Source organism: Phalacrocorax carbo, chromosome 3 (genome assembly GCF_963921805.1).
Source record: "Phalacrocorax carbo chromosome 3, bPhaCar2.1, whole genome shotgun sequence".
Lineage (NCBI taxonomy): Eukaryota > Metazoa > Chordata > Aves > Suliformes > Phalacrocoracidae > Phalacrocorax > Phalacrocorax carbo.
The window spans coordinates 74,187,729-74,200,331 of NC_087515.1; the positions used below are offsets into that span (position 1 = coordinate 74,187,729).

The window sequence follows — 12,603 nt, forward strand, 5'->3', positions numbered from 1 at the left end:
AGGCTAACCTGGGGTGAAGGAAGATGGGACAATAAATTTGCTCTCTTAACTACCTAATGGGTAAGTTACAGAAAAGATAGAGTCAGACTTTTCTTGGAGGTGCACAACAGAAGGATGAATGACAATGGACACAAGTTGCAATGTGGGAAACTGATTAGATACAAGGAAAAAAACTATTAGTCAAACACTGGAATAGGTTGCCCAGCAAGACTGGCATTTCAATTCGTGGAGGTATTAAGAAGTTAACAGTACAAGTTCCTGAGCAACCTGACATAACTTTGAAGTTAGCTTTGAGGAGGGGCTTGAATGGAATGGACCTTCAGGAGTCCATTACAGTGTCAGTTATTCTATGATTATGTGATTCCATCAGGCAGCATTATCTCCATTTGCTGGGTAGTTGCTATATCTGCAACTCTTGTCAACTGATGTCTTGTCTTGTTTTGACATACAATTCCTCCCTGCTTTAATCACATTCAACCCACTGAACTTTTCACCATGCCTGGGTAGACAGCCAATTCCTTCCTTTACTTCACTGTTTTCCCTGACACCTTAGCCCTTCATTTGCTGTCCAACAGGCATTATCCTGGTTTATTTTATGTTACAGTCTAATATTAAGCACTTTTGCTAAACTGTTCTAGAAAACAACAACCTAATTCTTGAAAGTCCTCTTGAAGACACAGACCTATACTAGAGCTTGAACAGACGTGAGTCACCTGTACTTATGTAGATACTTGTTCTTACATATGGAATAAAAGGCAAATACCACAGCTTTTTGCTACTGTATTATTTTGATGTCAGTGCATGTTAATAAAGGCGACATTCACTTGTGGGTACTGTTTTGCCTTTCCTACATTCAGCATAGTCCTACACACTTTTCAATATTTTCACTTCCTCAAAATTTTTCTGCTTCCTGGACACGCTATGAACATCAGATTTACATCTTCAGTGGTATTAGCACACATGTTCCCCATCCTCAGTCAATTTGTGGATACCAACCAAAATTCAACTACCTGGTCTAGCATGCTGGGAAATGGTCCTATTTTGAGACATTCCTTCCCCAGATTACTTCAGTTTATAGGACCTAAAGGTCCTATATTGTACCAAAGTGGCCAGTAGTGTTTCAAAGAGAGAGTCTGCAATTTTAACATGGGGAGCTGGCTTCTCTTTCAAACCATTTGTATATTTAGCTAGATTAAACCTCTGTGAACTCACAACTATGTGATGTCTGCTCTTTATTACAGGTAAGGGTTAGAAAAATGCTGAATTGCTTCGTAGAACCAAGTAGCAGAAACATTATTGGCCTCTCCCGATATGCAAGCTTTTGCCACCTTGTTAAAAAAGTACATATATGGGCTAAGTGTGCTTTGGGTTCCACAAAGTGCCACAAAAGCATTAGCAGCAAAAAGCTGTGGAGGCCGATGGAGAAAACCTGCTGGTGAGAACTTCTGGGGCAAAGGTTGACTAGAAAAACCTTAGGATTTTCCACAAATAAATGGTTTCTTATTCCTTCCAGTTCTGTCCTCTGTACGCAAAGATGCCTTGTTCCAGCACCAGCTTCTTCTCCCCAGCAAAACAACTCACAGACCCTGAATTGTGACTAACTGCTTGGGTCAAGAGTGGGTATTGGCATTATAATTAAATTCAGGAATATGAGATGTACATGACAGTTTACACACACAGAGCAAGACAAGGGCACTGCTTTGATGCCCTCAGAATCAGTTAACACCTACCTACCATGAACAATGTAGGTAATAAAAATGCTTCGGCCGAAGATGCTAGGCACATTTACATGCTCTTGAATTCTATATTTTTAAAAAAGGAACTGCCTGTGTGGCAGCCAGTTAATATAAATCATTTTAAGTCACATGTTCAGATCCCACATAAATATAATAACCTTTTTGGCTAAAGAAATAGAACTAATTAAGTGGGAATTGATTGGTCATTTTTTGATCAGTCTCTGTTCTTAGAAGCTGAGTAGCTCAGATGTGCAGGGAAGCAACATGGTTTTGACTAATAATCAAAAGTTATTCTGTGTGACAAGCACCAGTGATGGATATCCATAAAATGTGGCAATCTTGCATGGTCACTTTTACTATGCTTTCATCAGTCACAGTATTATGACACTGGAAGCTACCTTCCAACTCTTAGGCTTCCAGGTAAGGTCCTCATTAGGTACATTTGGATATAGACAGGAATCAGTAGTTCCTGACATCCATGTGACAGTCTCCTGAGTATTAAATATTTTGAAGTGAAAATGCCAGTTTCTTACAGGCTTTTTCATTATTTTTGCCATATCATAAGGTAGTTACAGAGAATGAACCAATCACTAAAATACCTTCTGACTGGATGTGTTTCCTACCGGTTTAGAAATCTAAGTGACTTTTTAAAGGTCTGAAACAGAACGAGAGAGTTGTAGATTTTGTTATTCACAGATCAGCTCAACACATGAAGTATCCACTTGCCTTCAAGCAACTATGTGGTAAGATGTGTCTTCTACTCCTCCCTCCTCACATGATTATTCAAGGATACCAGACAGAGAATCATAAAATCATAGATACATAGAGCTGTTTGCATTGGAAGGGACCTTAAAAATCACCTAGTTCCACTCTGCTGCCGTGGGTAGGATACATTCCACTACCTCAGGTTGCTCAAAGCCCCATCCAGCCCGGCCTTGAACACTTCCAGGGATGGGGCATCTACAGCTTCTCTGGGCAACCCATTCCAGTGTCTCACCACCCTTGAGGTAAAGAATTTCTTCCCAATATCTAATTTAAATCTATCCTCTTCCAGTTTAAAACCACCACCCCTCATCCTATCACTACGATCCCTGATAGAGTCCGTCCTCAACTTTCCTGTAGGCCGCCTGAATTAGAGTACTTACATACAAATCTGTGTTATTATTCAAATCCACTGATCTGAAATATGAAAACCAATGCAAATTCCAGAATTAGAGGATACCTACTCTCCACAGGAAATGGCTACCTTTCAGGAGAGGCTATCTCAATGGAGGCCACAGCTGCACTTATTTGAATGACCTTGGGGCTCAAACTTGCTCACTTACAGCTGAATTCCACTGAAGAAGGAGCCAAAGAGTCCAATCATGCCCAGGAATTCCACTCGACTCAGATTTCGGACGATATACTCCTCACAAACGTTCGAGATGCCATATAGAGTTGCTCCACCCAGTACTAAGAGATCCCCTATCAGTTTATTTTCACCTAGGAATAAACAGAGGAAAAATCAGAATGTGTCAGAATAAGCATCTCTTGTCTAGAACTATTGCAAGTTCTTCCCTATAGATTTCAAACCTCAGTCACTAAGTAACCCATGTCTGGGTTAATAAGCTGAACGCAAATGTCACTTCAACAGTTTTCATTCAATACCCCAGCAAAATATAGCAGAGATGAAGGGAGAGCATTATCCTTGCTGTGGATTAGAGAATCTGAAACAATCTGAAAAATTTGTAAAAAAATATAGAAACCATGTGGTACTCTTCAGTGACTACTCCTTTTTATTTTTATTACTTTTTTTGCAGATAGAATGTGACTCAGCTATATAGAGCAGTTTGAAATCTCATCTTGAAATCTAAGCAGTCTAAAACATGTCCAGTATTTAGATGTGAAACCAACTGAAAAATTCTGCGTACCTGTGAAATGAGTGAAGAAATCATTACAACCCCAATATCGACCTCATTCTCACATGAAGCTGTTTGTTAGAAAGAGAGGAGGAAGGATGGGGTGTATACAGGGTGATGATAATGACAGATTTTTAAAAGAGGTTCAATTAACATAACAGCACGTAATGCATGCAACAAACACCAAGATGTATTTTCAGTACCTCCAGGTATAAATAATTACTAAAACATTGTATTATCAAAGACTGAAATCTTTTTAAGTCTTGGAGGCTTTTATTATTGGGGGGCAGGGAGGGCTGCAGGGAGATTTGCTTAAGATCAAATTCCAGCTTGAAAACTGAGGCCCTGGCTTTGCAAACTGATGCACATGATTCCCTCCATACACACGGCTTGTTTTCTCTAAGAGCACAGCTTCACAGACCTGTCAGACATTGCTGCAGAACCATATTCTGAATGGCTGGATATAATGGAATTTCCTTCGAAAAGGTTCAGTAGAAATGCTGAAGTACCGTACTGTAATTTTCTTTTTGAAAGAAACCTTGTTTTCTTCTAAAATACCTCCTGATTTGTTTTTTGAGTTCCTGCTTTTTTATGGTTTTTTATTATTGATTTGTAAAATACACACTGCAGTAAATAAAAATGGAAGCCAAACATTCTGATTGGTTCAAAATTATCTTTTCAATATTTTTTGTTATGGAGTTTGTTTAAGCCTTTAGTTTTCATTCTAAACTACAATTCTGAAATTTCCAGTGAGAAGTTGTTTACAAAAATAAGAACAGTCATAAGAGGGCAGACCAAGGGTTCATTTATCCGGTATCCTGTCTCCAATGCTGGCTATAAGAACCAGAAAAGTATATTTGTGTAGGGGTGAATAGGAACAGGGCAAATCTTTAAAATACTCCCAGTATTACTCTCTTAGTCTCCAACAATTTTTAGCTCAGAGATGTCGCTTCTGTGTGTTTAGCAAACATTACTAGATTTCTCTTTCATGTACTCATCCAGTCTCTCACTGAATGTATGTTTTGCATCTAACTTGACTGACAGCATGTTTATATTTGACCGTTTATCTTTTTAAGATTTGGTGCTTATTTTCCTTTTAGCCTTCTTTGGCAATCAGCCACAGAAGATGCCCTTAATTTAAAATAAGAATCAGCACTTTACAAAACCTCTTCATACCCCTGATGCATTAGATGTTCCACAGTGGCTCCAATCACCCCTCACTGAGCTCACTCATTTGGTATTTATTACAGCTACTCACTGACACTTTGGGGAAGTACTGTTGAAAAAGCTTTTGACCTTAGAGCTTGGCTGTGTTGAACTGCTGAGACAAAAATATCATCTTTTTGCGTCTGCAAAACAAAGACACCTCAGAGGCCAAGCGTTTTCATGGAGATGGGATGGCCCCAAGCACCACCCTGTGATGACCGTCCCCCAAGTGCACTCATGCTCGGGGAGCGTGAGCCTCAACCTTCCCGGTTTTCCAGGATGAGGAAGCCAAGATTTTGTCAAAGCACAGGTCTGCCTAGCCCAGTACTTTCCTCGGGCACTGGGCAGCACAGGGTGGCTCAGGAAAGCATGAAGAAATAGGGAAGCACAGAGGGATTTTTATAAGCCAGTTCTCAACAGATTAGGGATTTTCTGAGATGGAAGTTGCATTAGACCATCAAACTTAATAGATCCTGAGGGATTCCTCATTAATTTGTGTGAAGGCCATAGTCTGCACAGTTTTGGCCTCTACAACACCCTGTGGCAGTAACTCACCTGGTTTAAGCATGCACTACTAAAAAGTACTTTGCATTTTTAGCTTTTAAGGCCAATGCCTGAAAATTATATTTGGCATTCCATAATTTTCTGATCGTCAGAAATATTTAAGGATCACTCTGTATTGAACCCGTCCATACCACTGAAGACTTCGCGTACTTTTACCATATTCTGCCTCTTTCTTGCCTTTTCTGGGAGATGAAAAGTCCCAGTCTGCCTATAATCTCTTCAACCTGAAGCCATTTTATGCCCTTCAACAGCTTTCTCACCTTTCTCCATTGCTTCTATAAGCTTATTTTCTGGCCATTTCTTTTTGAGATGCAGTGACCAGAGTAACACACAGTACTCAAGAGGCTAGTATACGAAACTTTATATATTGGCATAAAAATGTTTTATGCTATGTTTTTTGTTTCTTTCCTAATAATTTCTATCATTCTGGCTGTTAAATGCCTTTTCTTTGCTTCCTGAACAGGCTGTCTTTGGAACTTTCCCCCAAGACTGACCTATCTAACAGACGTATTTTCATGGATGTAAAATCTACATGCAGCCAATGGTTTATTGCTAAGGAAATATGTATCAGCTGAGTAAGGCATTCTAGAGACTTTTAGGTTAATAGAGTTGTACTTGACCAATTTAATGGCGTGGGTCATTCTTCTGAAGAAACACAAGGCAAAACATGCTTTGCATTAATCATTGTTAGCACATGTAATGTTATCTGGAAGCAGAAGTCATACAGTCCAGAGAGGAGTTAATGCTCTGGGGACTAGTTATAGGACTATAGTGTAACATAAATATTTTAAATATTAATTATGTTCTGACATGATTTCTTTTCACACTCTCACTAGGCCACTTTGCCTCATTTGTACCTCAACCTCCAGCATTAAGCAGTGGGTTTTTTGCTTTTGGTTGTAATTACTGATGATAATAATATCTAAAAATCAGTCTCAATGTGTCCCATCTTAGACTAAACATACTCTCATATACTTACTAAGAGGACTGAAGTTACTGGTTTTTGGAGACTGTGGTAAGCTAAAGCTGTGAAGTGCTTTGAAAAATCTGGATGAAACACTTAGACCTCTGTGTCTTAGACCCCTGTGTATTAAAGGAGCACAAGTACCAAGGTACCTCAGGAGTATTAGTTTAGAAAAATGTTTTTTTTAAGGTACACTTGGTATGTAAGGTGATAGAGCACAAAGTACTTGGCAGTAATTGCTTTTCCCATTGAGAAATGTGCGAAACATCAGTCAGGTTATAATAAAACTAAGTAAACTACCGTATATTTATTAGAAGTTGAGAGCATGCCTGCACATTATACCTAATTCGTGCGGATAGTTTGGAAAATACCTGTTAATCTCTCAGTGATGCATTTTAAATTAATTTTTCCTTACTGTAAGAGTTAGCAGGCTAGATGTCTGTATGCAGTATGTGCCTACCAGAGCTTTATGGAACTTCTAATACAGTAAATAGTATGATCAACAGGGACCCACAGGTGTCAACAGATCTTGTCCCCTAAAATACAGGATAAACAGAGGATTTTACTGAGGGCTAATACAGCATCATTGCTTTTGGTGTATTCCTTTCTTTTGTTTGCCCAGTCCTAGGAAATATCCTTTAAATGGTGTGGAACCCCTTAATTAAGTGTTTAAAGAATTTTTTTCTTTGCTGCCAATACTTGTTTTTATTTGTAGATTTTTAACGTACAGTTTTACCCCTTCAGATAAATAACCAGCTGATCTGTTTTATTCTGTTAAAGACAACATTATTAATAACATCAGTTTGCCACTTAAAAAGAAAGCTGCAGTCTTGCTGCATAGCAATAAGCATGGACACAGTTCTTCATGTGTAGGTCCAAATTAAAAAGCAATAATGCATGTTAACAGATTTTTCTGGACAAATTTACCTAACAGCTATACCCATACTTTAGTAATGAATATGGCAAATAATATCTAATTATTGCAGTTGGATGGCAAAGTGTCAGTGTTCTTCAATCTGTTCCTTGTCCGCTGAGGTCCATTGCCCCACACACTCCTGCTGATCCACAACTCACTCGCCCTAGCATGTTACCCTCTAGATTACTGGGACACAGGAAGTTTCCTCTGGAACCCAGGGTTGAAATCCCACTCCCTCTGAAATCAGTTATTCCTCATGCAGCTTTGGCTGGCTAATTTCATAGTACAGGGTGTATATTATTTCCTTTTTAGCTGGGGCAGGGTTATTTCTGGAGGATACCAATGAACTAAAAGTCTCCTTTTTGGATAAAGCACAGGGGTAAATGGGGGCAGGGAGATACGGTGACTACTGTCACAAGCTCCCTTGCTTTCTTTAGCAGCACACTGGCAAAAGCAGTTCTTACAGCACTTGCATTTGTATTCAGAAAGCTGAGTCAAGAATTTTAAACCCCAGTGTATTATGCTCAGCTCACAATTCAGTGCTTTTAATTAAGAATGAAAACTGTGCCTAATTGACAATCTTTGAAAAGGATTTCCAGCCTTCCCACATCATTCGGGTTGGCACTAGAGAAATCAATGTGACAGAGGAAGTTGATCGATGAAATCTAACTCTGTCTAGTCTGCATTAATAGCTACACACACATTATTCATATGATGCCACCCATAAAAAATAACATCTTACACACAAGAAGGTTCTTTTCAACAGTGACGCAGGCAAACCCCAAACCTCTACTCTCAGACTGTGTGCATAACATAATTGGTACAGTTAGTATGTAGGTTTGGTGTCTTTTAGCACCTACCCAGCAACCCCACCTCCATACAAAAAAGGAGGAAAGCTCAGAAGTAAGAGTACATAGTGGATGTGAGAGGTGCTTATGATTCAAAGATGTAACCTATTTGGAAAGGAAGCAACTGAAGCTTGTAGTCAAACAACTAAGCCAAAACAGAAGGAAACTACAAATATTTAGCTTGTCCCCCTTGCCTGCACAGAGGGTGATCTGGGCTGCAGACACAGGGCCCACCAAGTCTGTTTGCAGCAGTGCTAACTTCAAGTGTTCACCCGTTTTTGTCCTCTGTCCCTTCTGACAAAGAAGCAACTTTGAATGGTGCAGTGCTTTGGATCCATCAAGGCACAGGGTTTCTTGCCGATTTTCTTTTTTTTTTTTTCCCCCAACCTGACATGTTCTGGTCAATGGCTTCTCTGAGCGGAAATCGGTCATACAACACATCCATCCTTACTCACCTGCTCCTTGCTGTCTCCCAACGAGGACATCTGCTCCTGCCATGCATCCCATGCCCAGAATGCAGACCACAATCCCAATGAAATGTACTGCCTTGTATCGTACCAGTAAGAAGAACCAGGAGAGCAGAATCACCACTGGGATGACAAAACAGTCTAGGAGCTGTCAAGAAAGAGAGGAAAAATCAACAAATCAACCTGCTAACACTTTGCCGTAAAATACTAGGATAGATTTCAGCAGAGGGGAGCAGGGTTATTTAGTTAGCAATAGCACTTCCTACCAGACAGAAAGTGTATTCAAGTGGCTGTCATCCATCAGACAGAGGATAAGGCTTCATTCTGTTCATGACTATTCCTTGAACTGAGGAAGAGCTGTTGCTCTAGAGTAACACCCAAGAGCACTGCCTTGCTCTTGGATTTGGATGCGTATTTCAAATCCATGGGCAGGAAACCTGGGCCAAAAGGGAGCCACACCACTCCATCTGCTCCTCACCTCTGCTGACTAACGGACAAAAACTGAGGACACTCTTCCTACAGTCTAGACATATGCTTTAATTCAGTTATTTCAGGTCCAATTAGCAGGAATGTTCATAATGCATGCACTGACAGATTTATTAAATCTGGCCATATAAATCAAGGGGTTTCTGCATGCAGAATGCTTATGAAAAATCTGCCCCCTGTGGGGACTGTTATCTCCTTGAAAATGTGCCCCATATGTCTCTGAAAGAAAAAAGAAACATTGCCTGCAGTGCAAGAAACTCAACCTTCTTGCCAATGGACCCTGGGTAAGAGCTTTCTCAAAGAACTGTTATGAAACACAATCTTCACTTATTTTTTTCAGAGACACCCAGCAATAAACCCAGGGAACCCATGATAAAAAAAAGACATGCACCAAATGTTTGTGAGAGGACCTTCAGATTTTCAAATTAAAATATATTTTAGAAACTACCAGTGTGTCACCAGGAAATAAAAATCCTGGGTAAGAAACACCCAAAGAAACTTGACTTTAACCCCACTTCCTAAAAGGATACAGATAATTGAGAGTTGCGATTCTGTGGACTAAAATTGGGATTTAACAAATTGTGCAGGGTACATGCTGGTCGATGCCAATTGATACAGCAGGAACTAGAGCTATATGGTTGCATCTTCTTTCTAATGAAAATATCTGGAACAACAAAAGGAGGAGACTGTGTCTGTAGTTCTGGAAAACTACTCTGGATGTTCTTACCTTGATTTCAGATGATACAATTTGGATTTTCTTCCCTTTGGGCCTATTACCTGTTACTTGCTCTCTCGGTGTGATTTACCACTAAGCACACTAAGTATTTTCAAATAATGATCACATCCCTTTTAACTTTTTTGTCTGTCACGTTATCTGAAGAGAAAAAGATTTTTGGCTGATTTGAAGAATTTCAGTGCTTAGAAAACTACTCTTTATATGTGAGACCCCTACATAATAAATATTAAATTTGAGGAATCAGCAAAAATATAAAAGTTGATTTTTGGACTAAAGATAATGTCCCTTAAACTTTGACTGAAAAACAAGAGTATGCAGTGGAAAACCATCCATTCCAAAGATTCCCCAGACAGTGAGTGGCAAAAGCCTTCAGAAGAGAAATGTTTCAGCAGGGGGACCACACTGCTCTCGGGAGGCTCAAGCAGTCCCAAAGAACTGTAGAACAGACAAAGGAAATTACAAATGGGAAAAGACTGTGCTAAAGCAAGTTCTGCATTTAAAATGAGAGCTAATCATCTAAAAGGCATGGCAGGCCTCTTTACAGTGAAAACTTCCTCCGGCAGTCCTCAAAACGTCGTCCTTCACAGACCGAACACGAAAAGGGACAACAGCTGAACAAACTGTAACAAGCTCCTTCGTTTGCATAGGGCATTGCTCTGAAGAGCCTGTAACATGTACAGTGTATAATGGAGCTAGCACTCAGTAACCACTCTTTGTAAAAACAAGCATATACAGACACCACGTACACAAGAAAACCTTCAGAAGTCATGCTGCTGGGAGCAGCCAGGTCCTGGGGCAGGGAGAGGTGGTGGCAGGACTAGCAGGCATACGCATTAAATCCTGGCATGTGGTATGGGCAAGGTGGCACATGGCTTTCTCCTGTCACTGGGAGGAGGGATGAGGCCCACCCAGCTGGCACAGATGGTCACTGCTGCATAGGTAACATCCACTGCACATTTCACATGTGCTGCGGATTTCTGCACTCTGTCAATGCAGCCCTAGCAAGTACCAGTAACGAGTGGCACACCTAGGGGAAGCTCACTCTTTAGTGTGAACACAGCTCAACACCTCCCCTCTCAATCCACAGCTCATGTCGTCACGCCTGTACATGCTGGATGTGTGTTCTTCATTAGCTGCGCTAGCATACAGTGCATCCATCAGCTCTGCTGAAGACAGAGGGAAGGTGGTACCAAGCAGTAGGGAGGCAGTTACTACTTACATTGCTCATAGATATCCCTGAAGGTGTGAATGCATCTATCCCATTCCCTCCTAGTACAGCATTGAACAGGTAACCCTAACTCACAGTTTTCTGACCTCATCACAGTTTTCTAGTACTCACAGTGGGGCTACAAAGAAGACAGAGGCTCTCTCTTCACAAGCAGCCACATGGAGAAGACAAGGGGCAATGGGTACAAGTTGCACTGGGAGAGGTTTCATCTTTATATAAGAATGGGATTTTTTACAGTCAGAACAATCGTTCACTGGAATAACCTCCCCAGGGATGTGGCGGAGTGCCCATCATCAGAGGTTTTCAAGGTGGACAGGGTGCTAGACAATCTCATCTAGGCTCACTTTCCCATGAAAGGTTGGACCAGATGATCTTTTGAGGTCACTCCCAAGCTGGGCTCTTCCACCATTCTGTGATTCTAACTTACTGATAGTTTGCATCAAAACAAGGTGGAGGAGAAGCTCATGTGGGTAGGCACCAGTTTTACCTTGGAGAAAGCAACTGAAACCCATCACCAGTAAGAGCTACCTTTACCTGGCTCAGTGTGCTCCCTTCCACACTGTGCTATAGGTTATACCAACTTGATGAGCTTTGCACTGGAGAAGAGGCAGCCTTACACCTAACTCAGAGCTGGATGTGAGTAAAATAGCACAGTCTGCCATTGTCTTTCTCACGAGAGCACCTAAGATTTGAGCACCCTCTTCCCCATACGTACACAGAGGTGACTGTGCCCAAGACAGAGCAGAAAGCCTTATGCAACAATTAAGCACAGAGGTGTTTTAAGAGACCACTTATTAAGTACGACAGTAAGTGTCTGCAAGCATCTTTCCAGTTCTTCTCTGTGCAAAGGTGAATAAGTGAACCTCAACCATCACCGAACCAACTATTTGATTTTACAAAATCAGGAGCTCCGGTCACTTATGCAAACAATGTCTAAGAATAGATTTAAGAATATGAAGATGTCACCTTTCAGCCACTAACTACTGTCTCTCAAGAGACACAAAGTGACTCAGTGGATATTTTTAACGCCCAGCATCTGTAACACAGCCCTTGCCCACCTTTACACACAGGACATGATGCTGCATGTTCATTGTGGGAACATTATGGGACAGCAGCTCTGATGAGGACTGCTCTACTTAGTCTAGGCTAAGCTAAACACAAAAAGAACATTTTCTTGTGAATGTGATACATATTAGGGTGCTAGTGTGTTTCCAATAGCCAGTTTTAAAAATTGTACCTGCAGCATGTGTAGTTCAACAGGCAAATTCGCACTAACAGTCTTTTAGAGGAAGATTTAGGGAATTCCTCTCATTCCATAAATATTTAAACATAACTATGCTTTCAAGTATGTGAAGACATGTCTTTTAAGCACAAACATAAGGGCATGCATGAACAGAACCTGTCACAAACAATGCTGAGAGCAGCTGGGAAACGCCCCTTTAGGTCTGGTAGTCCAAGGTCTAATTCACAAACTGCTATTCAGAATACTGCAGGATCGATAGATATAAACATGAAATGTAGGCAATGTTCATTGACATTAAATAGCTCTTGAAT

General features: G+C 40.6%; 1 protein-coding gene across 1 annotated transcript in view; it reads right to left on the reverse strand.

The window, feature by feature from the left end:
- The window catches only part of SLC35F1 (solute carrier family 35 member F1), a 250,559-nt gene that overhangs the window by 31,273 nt on the left and 206,683 nt on the right, over positions 1–12,603 (reverse strand). The window contains exons 4-5 of the mRNA XM_064447402.1: positions 8,588–8,747; positions 3,062–3,218 (exon numbers count right to left, since the gene is read on the reverse strand). Of these exons, the coding sequence (XP_064303472.1) occupies positions 3,062–3,218; positions 8,588–8,747 (317 nt within the window). The remainder of the gene's footprint in view (positions 1–3,061; positions 3,219–8,587; positions 8,748–12,603) is intronic.